Source organism: Micropterus salmoides, unplaced genomic scaffold (assembly GCF_014851395.1).
Source record: "Micropterus salmoides isolate LMB-PRFRI ecotype aquatic unplaced genomic scaffold, ASM1485139v1 Ms_hic_scaffold_19, whole genome shotgun sequence".
In the NCBI taxonomy this organism is placed as follows: domain Eukaryota; kingdom Metazoa; phylum Chordata; class Actinopteri; order Centrarchiformes; family Centrarchidae; genus Micropterus; species Micropterus salmoides.
In genome coordinates, this window is record NW_024041039.1 from 1,123,851 (window position 1) to 1,146,209 (window position 22,359).

General features: G+C 45.9%; 2 protein-coding genes and 1 non-coding gene across 5 annotated transcripts; 1 reads left to right on the forward strand and 2 right to left on the reverse strand.

Annotated features, from left to right (window-relative positions):
- Nucleotides 1–1,264: 1,264 nt before the first annotated feature.
- Nucleotides 1,265–7,907, reverse strand: LOC119910531 (leucine-rich repeat-containing protein 57-like). 3 transcript variants are annotated; one of them, XR_005445639.1, is made up of 7 exons: nucleotides 7,734–7,907; nucleotides 7,146–7,463; nucleotides 4,501–4,636; nucleotides 4,105–4,373; nucleotides 3,829–4,032; nucleotides 3,479–3,689; nucleotides 1,265–1,412 (listed from the first exon to the last, which is right to left on the reverse strand). XR_005445639.1 is itself a non-coding variant. In XM_038729189.1 (6 exons), exons 2-6 carry the CDS (start codon nucleotides 7,227–7,229, stop codon nucleotides 3,648–3,650), a joined length of 735 nt encoding a protein of 244 aa, XP_038585117.1. In that variant the 5' UTR covers nucleotides 7,230–7,463; nucleotides 7,734–7,907; the 3' UTR covers nucleotides 3,398–3,647. The 3 variants fall into 3 exon arrangements, 2 of the variants coding, with proteins under 2 accessions (XP_038585117.1, XP_038585118.1); XM_038729189.1 differs by lacking the exon at nucleotides 1,265–1,412 and having other exon boundaries at nucleotides 3,398–3,689; XM_038729190.1 differs by lacking the exon at nucleotides 1,265–1,412 and having other exon boundaries at nucleotides 3,398–3,689; nucleotides 3,829–4,014; nucleotides 7,734–7,901.
- Nucleotides 7,908–8,233: 326 nt separating this feature from the next.
- Nucleotides 8,234–14,092, forward strand: haus2 (HAUS augmin like complex subunit 2). The gene is made up of 7 exons (XM_038729191.1): nucleotides 8,234–8,383; nucleotides 8,692–8,778; nucleotides 11,257–11,355; nucleotides 12,756–12,825; nucleotides 13,172–13,304; nucleotides 13,611–13,719; nucleotides 13,871–14,092. The coding sequence occupies exons 2-7, from the start codon at nucleotides 8,692–8,694 to the stop codon at nucleotides 13,985–13,987; spliced, it is 615 nt and encodes a 204-aa protein (XP_038585119.1). The 5' UTR covers nucleotides 8,234–8,383; the 3' UTR covers nucleotides 13,988–14,092.
- Nucleotides 14,093–17,330: 3,238 nt separating this feature from the next.
- Nucleotides 17,331–17,436, reverse strand: LOC119911072. The gene has a single exon (XR_005445771.1). It is a non-coding gene; the product is annotated as a U6 spliceosomal RNA (small nuclear RNA).
- Between the last annotated feature and the right edge of the window lie 4,923 nt (nucleotides 17,437–22,359).

Consider the following 22,359-nt stretch of genomic DNA (forward strand, 5'->3'; position numbering starts at 1 on the left):
TCTCAAAGCACTTCATCAGAATGGGGGGGGGGGGGCACATGACTCTGTTGTTCCATCGCAGGACGTTATGGGGATTAAAATTAGGTTTCTAAATCATTTTCCAGTATGAAAGGACTTGTTTGTGAAAGGCAGAGAGTTATTTTGATTGTGTGATATTTTAGTAATTGTGTTTTAAATCTCACATTTCATACTGTTTGTCTTTTTTTTTTAATGAACTAATTCATTCATTCATTTTTGTCTATTAATACACACACACACATTTACAGTGTTATGTATTTATTTTATTAAAATGTTTTAAATTATTATAATAAAACACACATTACTTACTTTTATATATATATAAATATTTTTTTTTTACTTTTTTCAAATATTTTATTTAACTTTTTAACACACACACACACGCTTATTATTTTTTCACATCATTTACATAGTTTAATTTAAGTATTAAAATATTTTTAATTTATATATTTTTTTTTAACACACACACCCGCTTATTGTTTTACTCATTTACTCTTTTTTAATATTTATTTTTACAGAATTTTTAATTTTATATATTTTATTTTGTATTAACACACACACACCTTTTGCTGTTTTATTTCCTTACCTAATGAAATGTATGAAATGAATTGTCCTTATGTTCTTTATATGTAGCTTTGGCAATATTGTTCTATACATTCATGCCAACAAAGCTAGTTTGAATTTGAGTCTGACAGGTAGTTTAGTAGACTGGGAGCCAGAGCGTTCAGCTATCAAGCTCCTCTCCTGTGGAACCAGGTTCCAGTTTGGGTTCAGGAGGCAGACACCATCTCCACATTTAAGAGTAGGCTTAAGACTTTCCTCTTTGATAAAGCTTATAGTTAGGGCTGGCTCAGGTAGTCCTGAATCATCCCTTAGTTATGCTGCTATAGGCCTAGACTGCCGGGGGATTTCCCATGATGCACTGAGCTCCTCTCTCCTCTACTTTCTCTCCCTCTGTATGCAACCTCATCCCATTATTGTATGTTACTAACACAACTTCTCCCCTTTCTGGTAGTCTTGTGCTTTCTCGTCTCTCTCCTCTCTCCTCCTGTCACTTCCTGCAGGTGTTTCTGGCTCTGGAGTTGTGGAGTCTGGATCTGTGGTTGCGGGTCACCTGCTGCCCCCGTGTTCCTGCTCGACAGCCTCTGCTGCAACGACTATGATTATTTATATTAATATTATTGTTTCATTACGCTTTTATCTGACAGCTTTAGTTTCTTTCCAAATGAAAAAGTGAACCACGTGATCAGCTTATAAAATCTTTATTGTTCCAGATGAAACTTTGTTAAAGAGATCAGACGGAAATGAATAATAAAAACCCATTAAATTAAATGAACCCATTCTGCTGCTAATACTTCTTTCCACTGAAGATCTGCAGATTTTAGTATGTTATCCTGAAAAACACAAAAGACGTCATGCAGGTTAAATAAGGAAACACAAAAACATTAAAACATGCAGCAGACAGGAAGTCAGCGTTCACAGACAGGAAGTCAGCGTACACAGACAGGAAGTCAGCGTTCACAGACAGGAAGTCAGCGTTCACAGACAGGAAGTCAGCGTTCACAGACAGGAAGTCAGCGTACACAGACAGGAAGTCAGCGTACACAGACAGGAAGTCAGCGTTCACAGACAGGAAGTCAGCGTTCACAGACAACATAAGATCGACATGTTTGATGCGAAATGATCAGACTGTTAGATCCAGTCCCAGAATCCTCCTCTTCGTCCACTGACTGAACTCTGCTCATTATTCACATCATTTAAAGTGACAGACGAACAAACTGAACTCAGATCAGATTAAACAAACTCAGCAATCGTTTTTTGTTCTTCCAGTGGAAGCGAGCTCCAGAGTTTAACCTTCATTATAACAGGTTCAACCCGCCGGAGTCTTCACCTGCACTCAGAGAGAAAGTTTAGCTTCCTCACAGAGGTTAAAGTGTCCTCTGAAGACATCTAGAGAGACAAACGTCCAAGAGCAGAGTCAGAACCAACCTCTGAGTTCCAGAGTCGGTTCCTTCTCTCTTTACAGCTTTACTGTGTGTGTCTGTCTCTCTGTCTCTTTCTCTCTCTCTCTGTTTCTTTGTCTGTCTGTCTGTCTCTTTTTATTTCTCTGTGTCTCTCTCTGTCTCTTTGTCTCTCTCTGCATCTCTCTCTGTCTTTTTCTCTGTCTTTGTCTGTCTCTGTCTCTCTGTATCTCTCTCTCAGTCTCTTTCTCTGTGTCTTTGTCTGTCTCTTTTTTGTCTCTGTGTCTGTCTTTGTCTCTCTGTGTCTTTGTCTCTCTGTGTCTTTGTCTCTCTGTGTCTGTCTTTGTCTCTCTCTTTGTGTCTTTGTCTGTCTCTCTCTCTATCTGTCTCTGTGTCTTTGTCTCTCTCTATATCTCTCTCTCTCTGTGTCTTTGTCTCTCTCTTTGTGTCTTTGTCTGTCTCTCTCTATCTGTCTGTGTCTTTGTCTCTGTGTCTTTGTCTCTCTCTCTCTCTCTGTGTCTTTGTCTCTGTGTCTTTGTCTCTCTCTCTGTCTATCTCTCTCTGTCTTTGTCTTTCTCTTGTCTTTATCTATCTCTCTCTCTCTCTCTCTCTCTCTGTGTCTTTGTCTTTCTCTTGTCTTTGTCTCTCTCTCTGTGTGTCTTTGTCTTTCTCTTGTCTTTGTCTCTCTCTCTGTGTCTTTGTCTCTCTCTCTGTCTTTCTCTTGGTCTCTTTGTCTCTCTTTGTGTCTTTCTCTTGGTCTTTGTCTCTCTCTCTCGGTCTCTTTGTCTCTCTCTCTCGGTCTCTGTGTCTTTGTCTCTCTCTCTCTCTCTTTGTCTCTCTCTGTCTCTCTCTTTGTCTCTCTCTCTCGGTGTCTTTGTCTCTCTCTCTCGGTGTCTTTGTCTCTCTCTCTCGGTGTCTTTGTCTCTCTCTCGGTGTCTTTGTCTCTCTCTGTCTTTCTCTTGGTCTCTTTGTCTCTGTCTCTTTGTGTCTTTGTTTCTCTCTGTCTCTCGTGGTCTCTTAGTCTGTCTCTCTCTCTTTGTGTCTTTCTCTTGGTCTCTGTCTCTGTCTCTCTCTCGGTGTCTCTGTCTCTCTCTCTCTCGGTGTCTTTGTCTCTCTCTCTCGGTGTCTTTGTCTCTCTCTCGGTGTCTTGTTCTCTCTCTCGGTGTCTTTGTCTCTCTCTCTCGGTGTCTTTGTCTCTCTCTCTGTCTTTCTCTTGGTCTCTTTGTCTCTGTCTCTTTGTGTCTTTGTTTCTCTCTGTCTCTCGTGGTCTCTTAGTCTGTCTCTCTCTCTTTGTGTCTTTCTCTTGGTCTCTGTCTCTCTCTCTCTCGGTGTCTCTCTCTCTCTCTCTCTCGGCGTCTTTGTCTCTCTCTCTCGGTGTCTTTGTCTCTCTCTCTCTCTGTCTTTGTCTTTCTCTCTCTGTGTCTTTGTCTCTCTCTCTGTCTGTCTGTCTGTGTCTTAGTGTCTGTTAGCAGGTCTTTGTTATATGACTAATGACCCACTTTGTCGCAGTCCAGCAGCCTGGGTGGGGGTGGGGGGGCTGTTAGGAGGACTGTCCCGGCTGTGTGAGGTCTGTTTTTAGCAGCAGAAGAAGAAGCTGTGGTGGGTGGGGTCTTGGCTGACTCCGCCTCCAGGTGACGCACTGAGGCTCAGACTCGTCATTGAGCGTCTTCAGGCAAACTTCTTCTTGGTGGCCGTGAAACGCTCCATGTACTGAGGAGGAAAGAACAGAGACCATCAGAGACCACCAGAGACCACCAGAGACCAGTATTACTGATGGATATTAAGCAGCTGCTGTAGTGTATAATGTCCCACAGGCCCTGAATGCAGCATGACAGGAAGTGGTCCTGACCTTGTCGTATCCCTCCAGGTCTCTGAGATTCTTCACCTCGAACAGGTTTCCCTCCAGAGAGAACAGAGACACCTGGGAGTCCTTCAGGACGGACTGCGGGATGGAGGACAGCTCCAGGCAGTTCTCCTCCAGGCGCAGGACCTTCAGACGGGGACAGCGAGACACCTCCGCCGACAGCACGGAGATCTGGAGGAGAGGAACAGTCTGAAGCAGAAATTCATCCTCTCTTTTATCATTTTTATAGAAGTCAGTTGTGAAACGATGGACCTGCTGTACCTGGTTCTGGTTCAGGTTGATCTCAATGGCCTGCAGCTCCGACACCTCTGCGGGGACGATGCGGATCTGGTTGCGGGACAGGTCCAGCAGGTCCAAATGCCTCAGGGTTCCCAGTCCGGCGGGGAACTCGGAGATCTGGTTCCCGGACAGGTTGAGGGTCCGCAGAGCTTTGAGCTGGCCCAGAGTGGGGGGCAGCTGCTGGATCTGGTTTCCATTCAGACTCAGAGTCTCCAGCTTCTTGAGCTTGGAGATCTCGGGGGGGATGCAGTCTGAGGACAGAAGCACACATCAGGTCTACATTTCTCTTGTGAGGACATTTATTTCCATGAAGTAATGGATGACGTAAACGGATCAATGACTCGCTCCACGCGGTGACCTCACGCATCAAACACTCACTGAGTCTGTTGGAGTTGAGCGTCAGACTCTTGAGCTGCAGGAAGTTTCCGACGGCGGCAGGAAGAACCTCGATCTTGTTCCCGGACAGATCCACCGTCCGCAGGTTGCCGGTGAGTCTCTGCAGCTCCTCCGGAAACTGAAACAGGGACAGAGTGACCTTTGACCTCTGACGCAAGCACACGGGCGAACAGCTGAAGCTTAAACCGCCGCAGGAACAACGAGCAGCGACGAGTTCTGGGTTTAACCTGCAGCTCAGTTAACGACAGAACCAGTTGGCGTTATTGTGGGTCGACCAATACGGGTTTTTCTCTGTCCTTAATCATTCAGCTGCTTCATTCTCTACAGCAGGGCTGAAAGGATTCAAAGTCTGGGATTATTTCAAGCTAAAGAAAACAACTCTGTAATGTCACCGTCCGTCCACCGTAAAACCAAACTTTTGTTGCCTCGGCAACAGCACGACGGCGCCTCAGAAAGCAGCCGGTGTTCTGCCAGCGGACCACAGACAAGCTAACAGCAACTTTAGCATTTAGCTGAAATCCTGACTGATTGTTGAGTTGAAGCCAAAGTAAAACTGCAGTCCTCAGCTGAAAATGTGACCACGTGCGTTTGTCTTTGTCCTTTTTGGGCCATGAGTTGTGACCTCACAGTCAGGCGTTAACTGGGCGTCGGGGGGGAGGCGCCGAAGCTTCGGATAGCTGCAGCCCTAATCTGCATGTATAACTAAATGTATTTAACGCTGGTAGAGACTTGTTGAAAATCTGTTTGCTAATTGATTCCAGCTGTTGTTGTGCTTTACTATGATAGAAGTTAGCGCAGCCCTGATGGATCCAAACTCCATTCAGAAAACCAGCATTTTAAAAGCTGTGTGCTCATCATCTGGCTGGCAGACCTGACAGAGCAGGAAGTCACATGTTGAACAGATCGGCATCATGACCTCGTTATTTCAGTTTGATCCGTTTACTGAAACTAAATTACAGCTAAATGTTTGTTTTGGGTTCACACGGCTGCAGTAAAGGCTGGTTGTGTTGATTTGCGTTGTGTGTGTGTGAGTAGGCTAGTAATTAAACTCGCATGATTAATGGATAGCAAACTTAACCAAGTGGTACCGGATCTGCAGGTGATCGATTTTTAACCCATTACAGTTCAGAACTGAAGAAGTCCTTATATATATATATATATATATATATATATATATATATATATATATATATATACACACACACACACTTTATCATATTCTCTACTCACTAACTTCAGCTACCTAGTATTTCTATTCCTTTGATGCCTTGCGAGTATCTGCACAAAGAATTCACCAATAAGGTATTTCGATTGTGAAAATGGGGAAGGGTAGTGGTTAAGACATGCCTTTAGTGTGAGAGACGTGGGTTCGATTCCCACTGTGATACGTGTCCCTGAGTACTTCACCTCTAGTTGCTCCAAAGCTGCGCCCTCTGACAGAGCAATTGTGGTTTGCTTTTGAGAAAAGCGTCGCTAAATGACTGATTACTTAATACAGATGAGTTTTATTTAAACACACTTTTGTTGCGATCTCCATCTGCTGCCTCTGACCATCTGAAAGCGTGTGTGTGTTTGTTGTGTGGTGATTTCTCCTAATCCTGTTGGTCATGTGTTGATGAGGCGTTTAAACTGGAAACGCAGCTCAGTCATAGTTTCAGTGAAACCAACATGTGTCCATATCAAAAGTGACCAGTAGGTGTCGCCGTGGAGACGGGCGTCCAAGTGTTTCGAAGCCCCGACACAACTGCTTCAAACGTTTCAGTGTTTCACAAAGCCCCGCTGCCCATCACTAATTCCAGGTGGATTAGAAGATGTTCAGTTCTATTATAATCGACCTCATGATGGTTTATTGAGTTAAAATTGAACTTTTTTTACCAGGCGAGGATGAAAATATATTTTTTCTGTATTTCATCTCCATGTACTCTGTAATGGTAAAACAAATATGTTAATATACAAAGGATTTATGTTCCTCAGCTTCTGACCTTTGAAAGGAGACCAGAGTTTTGCATCTAGGCCTGATGGTTGAGGAGATTTTACTGATTTATTTTGGGTTTGTTATTTGTGGCAGGTGCCACGTGGTTAAAATTCCCTTCTGTGTGAAACCGACACTACAATCAAATTCATGTGCAACAGCTACAATAACTAAATCTGCTGACATGTCTGTTATGTAATTAGACTGCAATTAACGATTATATTACGTGTCCACTAACCTGCAGATAAACGGAACAGAAAATGATGAACGTCCTCAGATGTTTGTTTTGTCCACAAAGAGATTTAGTTTACCGTCACAGAGGAGCAAAGAAACCAGGAAATATTCACAGTAACAACAAAAGACTCAAACTGATTAATCGATAATCAAAAGAGATGATGATTAATTGAATATTTCACGACTAATCGATTACAGGCTGCAGCGCCAGATGTAATAATCTGTTTTCTTCCTGCAGGCTTTGAACGTGAGACACGCCAGCTGCTTTCATGCTGATTTTACTGTATTTCTCTGGTCTTTGAACGCCTCGTGGCTCTGCCGGCTGCTGTGTTTTGACCACCATAGTTCACCTGCTGTGACCCTGGGTTCTGAGTGTTTTCACTGGAAACAGGACGACTTCGTGAACAGGTGTGTCTCTCACCTCCTGCAGACCCTTCGCCGTCAGCTGGAACACCCCCGTCTTCTGGGAGGTCTCCAGGTGAGACTTCAGCGCACTGTTCCCCATCAGGTACCCCTGTCTGTCCTCCTACCTGTCTCTGTGTCTGTCTGACTCCACCTAACTGATCTGACTGAGGACACAAACTCTGCAGCTCCACTATCGACCCACAGCAGTAAAACCTAAAGTGAAGCTAATGACAGAGTTCACATCCAAACAGGATGTGGGATCAGCTGACCGCTGCTCCTCCTCCTCCTCCTCCTCCTCCCGGGTCGGTGTTAATCAGGATCAGATGGTGAATCCCTGCAGAGGACAGATCCATCAGCAACAGGCTGTGGGAGCTAGCTACGTTAGCTCGTTAGTAGCCTAGCTCATGAGACAAAAGTACAAACACTTTGAACACTGTTGGTTTGTTTAGCTCGCTGGCAAACAGCCCAGCAGCTCACAGAACCATAAACAGAACCGAACTCATTGTTTACTATCCGAAGCTTCGTTAGCACAGCAGCTAACTGCTAGCCTCCATGTAAACACAGCTAACACGCAGCTAACAGCTAACACGGCGGGTTTACTTACAGCAGAGCGAACTTTAAAATGGCGCCTTCCGCCTCCGGAACCTTCTGATCAAACCACGGACTGTATGAAATGAGGATTAAACTTGTGGGTTAAAGTGAAAAGGTGACGGAGTGGACGCCCCGATCCTGCAGGAGCAGCTGCTGCGCCCCGGCTGTGACAGCCAATGGGAGCGGCGGAGAGAGGCTACGTCACTTTATTTGTGGGGCATGCGCACTTTCCCTCTGCGTTTGTCAATGAACATCAGATTCAGAATCAGAAAGTAGTTTAGAGGATTTTACCTTTTTATATCCAGTCTATGGATTTTACACATTAACGTAAACAGGTGACATAAATAAATGTAAAAATATATAAATATGGAATAAACACAAGTTATAAAACAATTATATGAGTAAAGAAAAAACAATGGCAGATATTTACACGTGCATTACTCCGGGTTTGTGTTCAAACATTTTAGGGGGTTTGGATTAGTATTTATTTATATCAACTTCAAACCTGTAGGAGTCAGCTGAGTCCAGAGGGGGCAGCAGCGCGACACTGAGGCTGCTGCCGCCGAGAAGAAGAAGAAGAAGAAGAAGACGAACCGTCGGGCGGGCTCAGTTGTTGTTATTGTTGTTCTCGTTCCACAGAGGTTTAGAAAGACTTCAGAAACGGTAAGAACAAATAAAAACTGGTTATGAACTCTTTGTGCTTCTGTGTTCAGCAACATTTCTGCTAACGGAGTCGCTGTTTATCGAGAAAACCACAGTTTTCTGGTTCCCGCCGCGCCGTTTCCAACAAAATACCGTTTAAATTTTAAACAAGTTAGAGTGGATCTCGCTCTGTGTCCAACACAGAGAGCTTTAGGAAGGACGTCCAGGTAGATTTGGAGTCCTTAGAAACGAGCCTTCAGTTCGGCTGTGTACAGAACCACACAGGTCCAGGTTCTAGTCTGTAAACATGTCCTGTCTCTGTGTTTCAGATGCATCAGTTGGATCCATCTCTGTCCTCAGTGACTCCAGCTGCCAGCCTGTTGGCCAGATGTGTCTCCAGAGGTGCCATGTCTCAGGTGTGTTCTAACATCAATGCTAGAGACACTCACCTGCTGAATCCTGACCGGGTTTAAACACCTGGATCCATCTGCACACAGGAAACTGTGTTGGTCACTTGTATCTAACAAAACATAAAACCCGCTTCAAGTGACCACATAGAGACGTGAGGTCAGAACAGGGTCCAGGTGTGTCGGCACATAGAGACGTGAGGTCAGAACAGGGTCCAGGTGTGTCGGCACATAGAGACGTGAGGCCAGAACAGGGTCCAGGTGTGTCGGCACATAGAGACGTGAGGTCAGAACAGGGTCCAGGTGTGTCGGCACATAGAGACGTGAGGTCGGAACAGGGTCCAGGTGTGTCGGCACATAGAGACGTGAGGCCAGAACAGGGTCCAGGTGTGTCGGCACATAGAGACGTGAGGTCAGAACAGGGTCCAGGTGTGTCGGCACATAGAGACGTGAGGCCAGAACAGGGTCCAGGTGTGTCGGCACATAGAGACGTGAGGTCAGAACAGGGTCCAGGTGTGTCGGCACATAGAGACGTGAGGCCGGAACAGGGTCCAGGTGTGTCGGCACATAGAGACGTGAGGCCAGAACAGGGTCCAGGTGTGTCGGCTCATAAAGACGTGAGGTCGGAACAGGGTCCAGGTGTGTCGGCACATAGAGACGTGAGGTCAGAACAGGGTCCAGGTGTGTCGGCTCATAAAGACGTGAGGCCAGAACAGGGTCCAGGTGTGTCGGCACATAGAGACGTGAGGTCAGAACAGGGTCCAGGTGTGTCGGCACATAGAGACGTGAGGTCGGAACAGGGTCCAGGTGTGTCGGCACATAGAGACGTGAGGCCGGAACAGGGTCCAGGTGTGTCGGCACATAGAGACGTGAGGCCGGAACAGGGTCCAGGTGTGTCGGCACATAGAGACGTGAGGTCAGAACAGGGTCCAGGTGTGTCGGCACATAGAGACGTGAGGTCAGAACAGGGTCCAGGTGTGTCGGCACATAGAGACGTGAGGCCGGAACAGGGTCCAGGTGTGTCGGCACATAGAGACGTGAGGCCAGAACAGGGTCCAGGTGTGTCGGCACATAGAGACGTGAGGTCAGAACAGGGTCCAGGTGTGTCGGCACATAGAGACGTGAGGCCGGAACAGGGTCCAGGTGTGTCGGCACATAGAGACGTGAGGTCGGAACAGGGTCCAGGTGTGTCGGCACATAGAGACGTGAGGCCGGAACAGAGTCCAGGTGTGTCGGCACATAAAGACGTGAGGTCAGAACAGGGTCCAGGTGTGTCGGCACATAGAGACGTGAGGTCAGAACAGGGTCCAGGTGTGTCGGCACATAAGACGTGAGGTCAGAACAGGGTCCAGGTGTGTCGGCACATAGAGACGTGAGGTCAGAACAGGGTCCAGGTGTGTCGGCACATAAGACGTGAGGTCAGAACAGGGTCCAGGTGTGTCGGCACATAGAGACGTGAGGCCGGAACAGGGTCCAGGTGTGTCGGCACATAGAGACGTGAGGCCGGAACAGGGTCCAGGTGTGTCGGCACATAGAGACGTGAGGCCGGAACAGGGTCCAGGTGTGTCGGCACATAGAGACGTGAGGTCAGAACAGGGTCCAGGTGTGTCGGCACATAGAGACGTGAGGCCGGAACAGAGTCCAGGTGTGTCGGCACATAGAGACGTGAGGTCAGAACAGGGTCCAGGTGAGTCAGCACATAAAGACGTGAAGTCAGAACAGGGTCCAGGTGTGTCGGCTCATAGAGACGTGAGGCCGGAACAGAGTCCAGGTGTGTCGGCACATAGAGACGTGAGGTCAGAACAGGGTCCAGGTGTGTCGGCTCATAAAGACGTGAGGTCAGAACAGAGTCCAGGTGTGTCGGCACATAGAGACGTGAGGTCAGAACAGGGTCCAGGTGTGTCGGCACATAGAGACGTGAGGTCAGAACAGGGTCCAGGTGTGTCGGCACATAAAGACGTGATGTCAGAACAGGGTCCAGGTGTGTCGGCACATAGAGACGTGAGGTCAGAACAGGGTCCAGGTGTGTCGGCACATAGAGACGTGAGGCCAGAACAGGGTCCAGGTGTGTCGGCACATAGAGACGTGAGGTCAGAACAGGGTCCAGGTGTGTCGGCACATAGAGACGTGAGGCCAGAACAGGGTCCAGGTGTGTCGGCACATAGAGACGTGAGGTCAGAACAGAGTCCAGGTGTGTCGGCACATAGAGACGTGAGGTCAGAACAGGGTCCAGGTGTGTCGGCACATAGAGACGTGAGGTCGGAACAGGGTCCAGGTGTGTCGGCACATAGAGACGTGAGGTCAGAACAGAGTCCAGGTGTGTCGGCACATAGAGACGTGAGGCCAGAACAGGGTCCAGGTGTGTCGGCACATAGAGACGTGAGGTCAGAACAGGGTCCAGGTGTGTCGGCACATAGAGACGTGAGGCCGGAGGTCTCAGGAGTTCTGGGAACCAGATGTTCTCCTAACAAAGTGTTCTGTCCTCAGGAGGAAGTAGACGCCGCCTCCTCCAGGCTGAGCCCCGCCTTCTCTTCTCACCTGCACGAGGCTGAACAGCGAACCAGAACGCGCAGACAGTTGCACGAGGTACGCTTCAGTGTGATGTCACTTCCTGTGTCCAGGTCTGGGACGAGTCTGTTTTTCCAGACCTTGAAGTACTGAACTGTGTCTCCAGAGGTGCCGTGTCTCAGGTCTGACTCACCTGCTGAAGCCGGACCGGGTTTAAACTCCTGGATCCGTCTGCACAAAGGAACATAAAATCTAAAGTAGGGAAATTTAGTAGTTGATTCCGACTCCAGTAAAACTCGAAACCACGGTAACAAAACAAAACAATGAATCCCATCATGCACTTTGCCATTTTTAAACATCATGAACAATAAGAGCTGAGAGAGAGAGAGGATGTCCAGGAAAAACAAAACAGGTATCGATGTTTGAAATGCTGCATCGTCGTCTCTGGTGATTTTCAGGTGATCAAACTGAAACGTCAGAACAGAACTGGGAGAAATCCGGGTTCTGACACGGAGCTGCTGAAGCTGACCGCCGCCAAACGAACTAGAGATGCACGATGATCGTCAGTCCGTTAAATTATCGGCCATATTTTCATTATCAGAATCGGAAAATGAACTTTTGGCCGATAATTTAGCTGATAAGAACCAAACGGCGCTTTAAGCCCCTGCTCATGACGTCATGTTGATCCATGTGGGCGGAGCCTGAGGGATGTACGCTTTGTTTTGTTTAATACTTTATTTTGAATTTATGTTCTATGGAAGACATACTCGTTTGTTGTCAGTTCGATTTGCTTAGGTCAGAGTTACGGTGTTAAATTATAAATCTTGCTGCACTGACATGTCAGACTTTCTTACTGTCAGGTGTGTAAAATGAACTTTTTTATTTAACAGAAATGTGAAGAAATGATCGTTTATTGGATCGAAACAGGCCACTAATCACTAAAACTAAAGGCTCGTGCAGACTACAGGACTTTCAGCGTGCCGTTCACACCACACAACTTGCCGTCTTGTGACGGGAGTCTTGAAGTCGTCGTGGCGTTCACACTGCGTGACTGATGGGTGACAGAAGGGTCGCACACTACAGGAGCTGACAGCGGCTGAGTCACCAGACGCCGGTCTCCAAACCACGTTTTGTCAAGAAAACACAGGTGATATGTGAAACAGGAAATGAGCGATCCTGACTGACGGTACTGAGCAACACGAGAGTTTGGTACCAAAGTTCTCGTGACGTCTCTAATCTAAATCCACTTCAACGAGAGGTTTAATATAATCTAAGATAAAAGGTGAAATATTTCTTACTGAGTCTTTATCTGGTCTGTAAGAGCGACGCTGCTCCTTCACGACGTCGGACGCTATGACACTGACATCAGTACGATGACGTCACCACAAAGATCAGCTGTTCACACAGACTTCAGTTGGTCTGCAGGTCGCTGTGAAGCGTCTCCTCTTATTAAAGACGTGTCTGTGTCTCTGTTGCAGCTGCAGCTGCAGCTGGAGCTGCTGAGGCAGGAGAAGGAGAGCGCCGACGTCGCGCACGGATTCTACCTCGGTGAGTGCTTCTGCTGCAGACGTCAAGCTGAGAGATCGGTCTGATGTTCTCCTCTGATGTTTCTTCTTGTTCAGACTCGAACCAGCGGTGATCGTATCTCCTCACCCGCTGCTGCACCGGGTCACATGTTCCTTCATCACCCTGTATTCTGACTCGGGCCCACAGACGCCGTCCTGCTGACCCAAACTCTGCCTGTCTAACCTGTCGGTAAATCACTGAACAGATTTACCGACAGGAAGCAGTGGGCTCTCAGACAGGAAGTCACGTGCTGCCGGTTCGGGTCTGAACACGACACCTGGTCAGATTCTGGTCAGACGTTGATGTTGGCTCCTCTTCTCTCCTGCAGCTCGGCGTTTCCAGATGATGCAGATGTTCTGCGGCCACCTGCAGGACCTGCTGAAGGAGCAGACCAGCCTGAGGCAGAGGCTGATGAGACCGCTGGGCCGCGCCAACCTGCCCGTCCAGGCTGACCTGCACAGGTGTTGTTTTTATTACAGTGGACCCGATAAGCAGCTGCACCTTCACGTCTTAATCAGGCCACAGAGTCCCTAAAACACTGAAGTTGATTCCAGATTTCCTCAGTGCTCTGCCAACGCACAGCAACTCCAGTTAAACCAACTACTGGACGCAGAGTTCTACCTGCCGCTCGGCTTCTGGAGAGGCGTCTATGGTTCTGGCTGGTCCTGGATCAGACCCAGACTGGGTCCAGGGCCCGGATAATAAACTGGACAGACAGAACACCAGTACGTCCCCAGTTTGTAATGTTTGAGTTTGTGGTGTTTCAGGTTTGTGCTGGACGCTGTGAAGATGCTGCTGGACTTCATAGAGACTCTGGAGGAGAAGCTGAGCTCGGTCCGCAGCCGTCCCGCCGCCGGAGACCGCCTCGCTCAGCTGGTCAGTCACATGACCTCACTGTAGACCAATATAACGTGCCGTCATGCTGCCAGGAAACATCAACGTTTGTCTTTCTGTCTCGTGTGGACGTTTTTATTCTCAGCATGTAAAACCTTTTCCACCTGATCGTCTCTCTCTCTCTCTGTATCAGGACACCTCTCTCGCCCAGTTACTGGCTCAGGTGGCGGAGGTGGAGAGTTTGTCCAATCAGCTTCTCCAGTGGAAGGAAGTCAGCGGCAGCAGGCTGAGTGACAGCTCTGCAGGATGACCCCTCCCCCCTCCTGACGGACAGGACGCTGCGTGTTTACTGCAGTTGTTGTTATTATTATTATGTGACATGATGTTTGTTTTGTAATAAAATCAGATGCTGGTACTTCCTGTCGTTTGCTGAAGTTACCGTGTGGATTTGAAGGTAGAGGGCTGATTTGTAACGCCCCTCTGCTACGTCACAGACAATATACATTAATGTAAAAGCGGTCGTAGATCTCTTCCCAGAATGCAGCGGGGTGGGTACTGTCCTTTAATATCCTTTGCGCTCTGCAGGCACACAGGAAGTCCTCCGACAGAGAGTCAAACTCTGTCAGTTACTGGTTCAATACCTGACATGTGCAATCTTACTGCTTCAATACTCTCAATACTGTAGGATTTAAGGATTGTATGTACGAGTACCTGTTAGTATTTAATTCACTAGTACTATTTATCATCACACCCTCTTTCTATTATTTCTGTTCTGTAATATCTTGAGATGCAAACTGAGCAGTTGTAGCAAAGAGTTCTTTTTACTCCTTTTTACTTTACCACCTCAGCTTTTTACTTTACCTTCTCAGCTTTTTACTTTACCTTCTCAGCTTTTTACCTTACCTTCTCAGCTTTTTACTTTACCTTCTCAGCTTTTTACTTTACCTTCTCAGCTTTTTACTTTACCTTCTCAGCTTTTTACTTTACCTTCTCAGCTTTTTACTTTACCACCTCAGCTTTTTACCTTACCTTCTCAGCTTTTTACTTTACCTTCTCAGCTTTTTACTTTACCTTCTCAGCTTTTTACCTTACCTTCTCAGCTTTTTACTTTACCTTCTCAGCTTTTTACTTTACCTTCTCAGCTTTTTACTTTACCTTCTCAGCTTTTTACTTTACCTTCTCAGCTTTTTACCTTACCTTCTCAGCTTTTTACTTTACCTTCTCAGCTTTTTACTTTACCTTCTCAGCTTTTTACTTTACCACCTCAGCTTTTTACCTTACAGTGGGTACGGAAAGTGTTCAGACCCCTTTAAATTTTTCACTCTTTGTTTCATTGCAGCCATTTTCCAAAAATCAAAAAAGTTCATTTTATTTCTCAGTAATGTACACTCAGCACCCCATCTTGACAGAAAAAAACAGAAATGTAGAAATTTTTGCAAATTTATTAAAAAAGAAAAACTGAAATATCACATGGTCATAAGTATTCAGACCCTTTGCTGTGACACTCATATTTAACTCAGGTGCTGTCTATTTCTTCTGATCATCCTTGAGATGGTTCTACACCTTCATTTGAGTCCAGCTGTGTTTGATTATACTGATTGGACTTGATTAGGAAAGCCACACACCTGTCTATATAAGACCTTACAGCTCACAGTGCATGTCAGAGCAAATGAGAATCATGAGGTCAAAGGAACTGCCTGAAGAGCTCAGAGACAGAATTGTGGCAAGGCACAGATCTGGCCAAGGTTACAAAAAAATTTCTGCTGCACGTAAGGTTCCTAAGAGCACAGTGGCCTCCATAATCCTCAAATGGAAGACGTTTGGGACGACCAGAACCCTTCCTAGAGCTGGCCGTCCGGCCAAACTGAGCTATCGGGGGAGAAGAGCCTTGGTGAGAGAGGTAAAGAAGAACCCAAAGGTCACTGTGGCTGAACTCCAGAGATGCAGTCGGGAGATGGGAGAAAGTTGTAGTAAGTCAACCATCACTGCAGCAATCCACCAGTCGGGGCTTTATGGCAGAGTGGCCCGACGGAAGCCTCTCCTCAGTGCAAGACACATGAAAGCCCGCATGGAGTTTGCTAAAAAACACCTGAAGGACTCCAAGATGGTGATAAATAAGAGCCTCTGGTCTGATGAGACCAAGATAGAACTTTTTGGCCTTAATTCTAAGCGGTATGTGTGGAGAAAACCAGGCACTGCTCATCACCTGTCCAATACAGTCTCAACAGTGAAGCATGGTGGTGGCAGCATCATGCTGTGGGGGTGTTTTTCAGCTGCAGGGACAGGACGACTGGTTGCAATCGAGGGAAAGATGAATGCGGCCAAGTACAGGGATATCCTGGACGAAAACCTTTTCCAGAGCGCTCTGGACCTCAGACTGGGCCGAAGGTTTACCTTCCAACAAGACAATGACCCTAAGCGCACCGCTAAAATAACGAAGGAGTGGCTTCACAACAACTCCGTGGCTGTTCTTGAATGGCCCAGCCAGAGCCCTGACTTAAACCCAATTGAGCATCTCTGGAGAGACCTGAAAATGGCTGTCCACCAACGTTTACCATCCAACCATCAGAACTGGAGAGGATCTGCAAGGAGGAATGGCAGAGGATCCCCAAATCCAGATGTGAAAAACTTGTTGCATCTTTCCCAAAACGACTCATGGCTGTATTAGATCAAAAGGGTGCTTCTACTAAATACTGAGCAAAGGGTCTGAATACTTATGACCATGTGAAATTTCAGTTTTTCTTTTTTAATAAATTTGCAAAAATTTCTACATTTCTGTTTTTTTCTGTCAAGATGGGGTGCTGAGTGTACATTACTGAGAAATAAAATGAACTTTTTTGATTTTTGGAAAATGGCTGCAATGGAACAAAGAGTGAAAAATTTAAAGGGGTCTGAATACTTTCCATACCCACTGTACCTTCTCAGCTTTTTACTTTACCTTCTCAGCTTTTTACTTTACCTTCTCAGCTTTTTACCTTACCTTCTCAGCTTTTTACTTTACCTTCTCAGCTTTTCTTCTCTGTATCGTTCCAATTAATTAGTTCTAAGTTTAGTTGGTCAGAGGGGCCCCGCCAATCTTCTCCGTATCGTTCCAATTTATTAGTTCTTACTTTAGTCGGTCAGAGGGGCCCCGCCAATCTTCTCCTTATCGTTCCAATTTATTAGTTCTTACTTTAGTCGGTCAGAGGGGCCCCGCCAATCTTCTCCTTATCGTTCCAATTCATTAGTTCTAATTTTAGTCGGGGGGGCCGCGCTAATGTCTGTGGCGCCCCGAGAGGCTTTGAATTCTGCTCATGTAACATTGCAGGATGTTTTCTAGACGACATTGCTGATGAGAGTTGATCAAAATTCAAAGTTTATGGGAAGTTTCAGACCCAAGAAATGACTTTATCTCTGCCAACACTTCACATTGAACTTTATATTATTTCTAATGAATTTACATCTCTATGTGGAACTTGCATCGGGCTACTGTGTGTTCCTTCCTCCTTACAGACAGAGTCCTGCAACTGGATCTGTTCTCTGCCACAGAGTCAACAGAAAGGCTTTAGAGCCACACTTGAGCACAGTAAAGCTACAAAAGTCCATATTTTAGCTGTTTTTTTGCCCTTTTCTAAAGAGAAAGATCCTGCTCCGCCAAAATTATGTTCTTTGTGGAAAATGAGGAACGCTTCACGAATTTGCGTGTCATCCTTGCGCAGGGGCCATGCTAATCTTCTCTGTATCGTTCCAATTTTAGTATATGTGCTACCGGAGTAACACAACTAACCCCTGTCGCTGTTTGCTATATATAGGCGTCTCTCCGGGGACCCGTCAGAGTCAGGGTGGCAGAGTATACAGAGACTGGAGGGGAAAAACTGCCTCTAAAAGGCTGTAGTATGGACAAAAAAACAAGTAAGCAGAGGTCTGGGTGCTTCACTGTGATCTCTGTACCTACAGTGACCCAACAAGACCCAATCTGACCTAGTTTCACTCCGCTTTGGTCCCGTCTGCCCTGCTGAGGAGCTCACGGGGCTGATGGGAAATCTATGCAAAGAGCCTTTACGTCAGGCAGCCAGGATTGGTGCGCTGAAGGAGAGTCAACAAAAGACCTTTTCCCTCCCCCGGAAACCTTCAGCGGCTGCCGGGTGGGGGAGGGAGGCAGAGAGGGAGGCAGAGAGTGACACACGGGCTGCATCATGTGACGACTTCTTTCATCACAGCAACGAGCAGCTCCTCAGTGTTCGTGCAGAGACCGGAAGCAGAAGCTTTCTGAGCTCAGGATCATGGTGGATCGCTGATGTGATTCCACACGTTGGGTTTGGAAAATGGAGTCTCGCTCGGAGGACGTGGATTTCTCTGTGATGGTATTACAGAAGCTCCCTGTCCTCAGATGGACTCAGCTGTGCCTACCAGCTAAACTCTAGTAGTACTCTACTAGAGTTATTTCTGTAAACACAGTATTTCAAAGTCAAGATACTACAGATATACACATGTACAGGACTGTTTTTATTTCCCTTTGCTTTAACTGTGCTTGTTCCTTCCTGTTTCATTACTTCCTGCTGTTGTTATTTAAAAACTGCCATTGCAGTTTCCCACACTCACCAGCAGGTGTCAGCCTGGGACCAGACTGTGGAGTGAGGGCGCTGCTGAAGTCTGACTGCAGAACACACAACACCTGACTTTATGCTTCAGTACTTGTAAATTGTTGAATGCAGGGAAATCACAAACCATAACCCATTAATAAAATCTGACCATTTACAATTACCCTGCTTTTCTCACTCTGGTAGCACTAAAGAATATTTGTAACCCATAGTGCTACTCAAACCATATGTGGTATTTAGAGGTGTAGTTGCATTTTGCTCCACTAGGGGGAACAATACACCACAGCAGGGGTTTTCAAAGGTTTTCAGCGGAGGCTCAGTGAATGGAAGTCAAACTAGATTACATTACTTATATTACAGTAACAGGCTATATGCGCAACTGCATTCTGCGAAACAGGTCTCACCACATCCGGTTCAGGTCTGCTGTACCGCGCTACGTTGGATATGGCACTGTTTTACTCTAGATGCCTTCAGGAATTACCCAAAATGAGCATATCTGATGTCCATCGCATATGCAGGTTGACATCTAAAACTCCTGCCACCAAAGTGCACAAGGGATTTAAGCTTGATTTACGCCTCCTCATACATATTTGACTACGAAGGCTTGTATCTGCTAGCGATAGCTCATGTTATGTTACCTACATAATCACGTTTGCACTTTATTTTCACCAGTATCAAACAAAGACAGACTGACTGGTGCTGTCAGCATCAGGGCAGCTAGTCACAGATCTATGAGGAAAAACGAGAAGCCACAGCCTGAGAGTAACGTTAGGGATGGTCGGTTGTTCTGTTCGGGTTCTCAATATGTTCCAGTTCAGGGACAGTATTTATCAAGCCTCTCAGGGTAGGAGTAAGTAAGAGTGGATTACTCATACGTCCTATAAAAATCCCTCCATTACAGCATGAACAAATTCTGTTATTGTGTTTGTTGTATTAATGTCGTTGCCAAACTTGCCCCAGCGACCTAACTAGACTGTTACTCAAATCAGTGGCATCTGTTTTGAACCACTGCTCAGATATGATACATTAAAGCTGAACCACACTCACATCTGTGTCAGTGTTTGTAAAACAAATTCTCCATATACTTTTGTGCAGATAGTGCTTCGGGATTCGGACCCTGTCATCAAATCGGTGCTCATGTGTAGCTGGCACTGCAATGTGTAACCACACAGTTGCTTTCCTGTGTGAATGTGCAGGTTGTGCCACCTGTCCACACCTGCACTGAGACCGAGCAGCAATGGCACAAGCCCAGAACCGCGGTTAGTGTTTGGACACAATTTCTAGGCCTAATATGTACGTATATGTATGTTATATATCGTTTCTATGTTATGTGTATTTGTAATTATTGTAAAGCGACAATAATTGTCGACAATAATTTAAATCCTATTGTTAAGATTGTATGTTGTTTGTCCTTTTTTTGGTCAGGGAGTGAAACCTGGGCCAATAAACAAAACGGTCATCAGCAAACCAAGACTGAACCGACTCACGGAAGGAGGAGTCAGGTGAGGTAGTGAGATGCTATTGCAATTACTGCATCATACAGTCTACATATGCACACACACACACACACACACACACACACATAAATAAAAGAAAGATTCCATAGGTGCCACTAACCTGCAAATATTACTAACACTAATTACACTAATACATTCTTTCACAGGAGTACACTCTACAAGGGCTTGGTTGGGGACCCACTAGACCTCTCTTTGCTACTGATGGAAGACACGTTCAAAGACTTTAGCATTATTGAAAAACCTCTAGCAGCAACTATGGGAATCAGTGACGAGAAGACCCACGTTGAGACAGCTTTTGGCTAAGCACAAAGGTGGAGTGTGCTCTCATACCAGCAGCCTGTATTGCCCACAAAGTCAGTCAAGATGCACCAGAATCCTCCACCTTACCCACCGCTGCCTATTGGGGAGTACAGGCTTGCACCAAACAGACTGTGTGCACTGAAGAGGAGCACTTCCACTTTAAAAGCTTGAATGTTACACTGGACATGGCCTATAAGATTGAGGCAGCGACAAGAGAGCAGGCAGCAGACCAGGAGTGGCATCAGCTCCTCACGTTTTAGAGAGGTGTGTTAGAGTCTGCAGAGTCTCTTGCAGAAAGAATCCTCAAAGGAACAAGGCAGACTGCTGAGATGAGAAGAGGTGCAGACATGGAGTTTGAGGTGTCAAGGGAGTACTGCCAGATGAAAAATGTCAACCACACACCCTGTGGCCTCGTCATCCACCCAGATGCCCTTTGGCTTGGTGCCTCGCCAGATGGCTTGATTTTTGATCCATTCGCACAGCCACCATTTGGACTGGTTGAGATAAAGTGCCCTAATGTGAAGAACTATGTGGACTGTAAATACCTTAAAATGCAGGATGGCTCTTCGTAAAAGCCAGTCTTACTTCTGGCAGGTGCAGGTTCAACTGTTGATCACTGGCCTGCAATGGTGTGACATGCTGGTGCAGGTGTTATATAAATACAGCGTATTTTCAATAAACACAAAGGAGAGAAAAAAGGGTTTTTTAATTTGTAACAAAAATAATTAAATCATTCCATATACAGTGGTGACTATAACAGATGTTTTCAGATTTCATATACAATATTTTACTGTATGCATGGTTTGATTTCATACATTTTACTACAAGAGACAGAGAGGAGGACAATTAATGAACAGTTGGCACTTTGACAAATTAAATCACTCAGTCAAACATAAAATAACTTGTATTGCTACATAAACAGGTAAAACATATGTCAAATCTACATCAGAGAATCCAGTTCGTTGAAATTGTTATTGTTTATAAAGAGAGAATAAATGGAAGAGAATTGACGGAGGTCCATTAGCAGTTTAGCGAGCAGATCTGAGACAATAATATTCAGTGTATTAGTATCCAGAGAGACTGGCTCAGTGAGGTCAACACAGTTATTTGGCCCAAGCTTTGACCAGTGGCTTGTTTTGATAGTTTGTTAGGAGGCTAACTGCAAAAAGCTGGTTGATACTGCCACAAATTGACAGAGGGATAATAGTGTCAAACAGTTTGTTCTCTTTGATGCGCCTAACTGTCCTCTCCACATGTATCCGTAACCGTGAAATGTCCTGAGTGACCAGCACGAGACAGCTGTGACTTTTTACTCAGAAAAGGTGGTCTGTAAACTTTGCAAGGCACTAGGTCGTCAATTCTGAATCCCTTGTCCACCATTACAGACATGTCTTTATCCAAAAGAGGGATAAATGCCAGATTGCCTGAACAATTCTTTGTCACTGATAGAGCCGGAATACAGTGAGGAAATAAAAGTAACAGCACCATGTGGTGACACACCAATCATTCCTCTCAGGGTAGTGTGGGATTTATACTGTGAAAACATCTCACTCTGTAAGAGTAAAGATGAAGGCATCGGACATCTCATCTCTGGACAGTCAATAAGGACTTGGGTGTCGTTGTGGCTCTAATTGTCTCAGGAGACATCCATATCCCAACAGCACCCAATAAGGTGTACAAAAAATGTACCCAGGTTTTGATTATCCTGCTGACGGCGGACTGATCTTTCTTTCCAGATCTTTCTCCTTCAGTCCCAGCGATAGGTACACCAAGAACAGGAGCAGTTCATCAATCATCGGAAGGCATCGGCTCTGGTGGTGAGCAGGGGGAACGAGTCTTAGTAGTAAAAACGATAATCAATTCATACTCACGGTCATCAGAAATGTTTGTAAACTTCCATTCCCAACCTGAGCCTGTGTTCATTGTAAGAACAGAACTGTTGGATTCTGCTCTGACCGCTGCGTTCCTCGAGGGAGGAGTTAACTGCGTTTATTAAATTAACTTTTTACTGTAGTTTTTGGGATTTCAGCTTGATTTATCTTGATTTATCTTCACTGGAGCTTCTCATCTGGTTCCAGTGTTGTTGTTAGCGTCGTTAGCTCTGTCGGACTACGACTTCATATTTATGTAAAAACTGGACATTACTTTCAGAAAAGAAAGCGACGAGGTTGAAGCTCAGAAAACGTGTGTCTGTAACTTTATTCCAGCTGTCGTTGGTCTTTACTGTGAACAGGTTAGCGTAGCATCTGATCAAACCAAACTCCATTCAGAAAACAAACATTTTA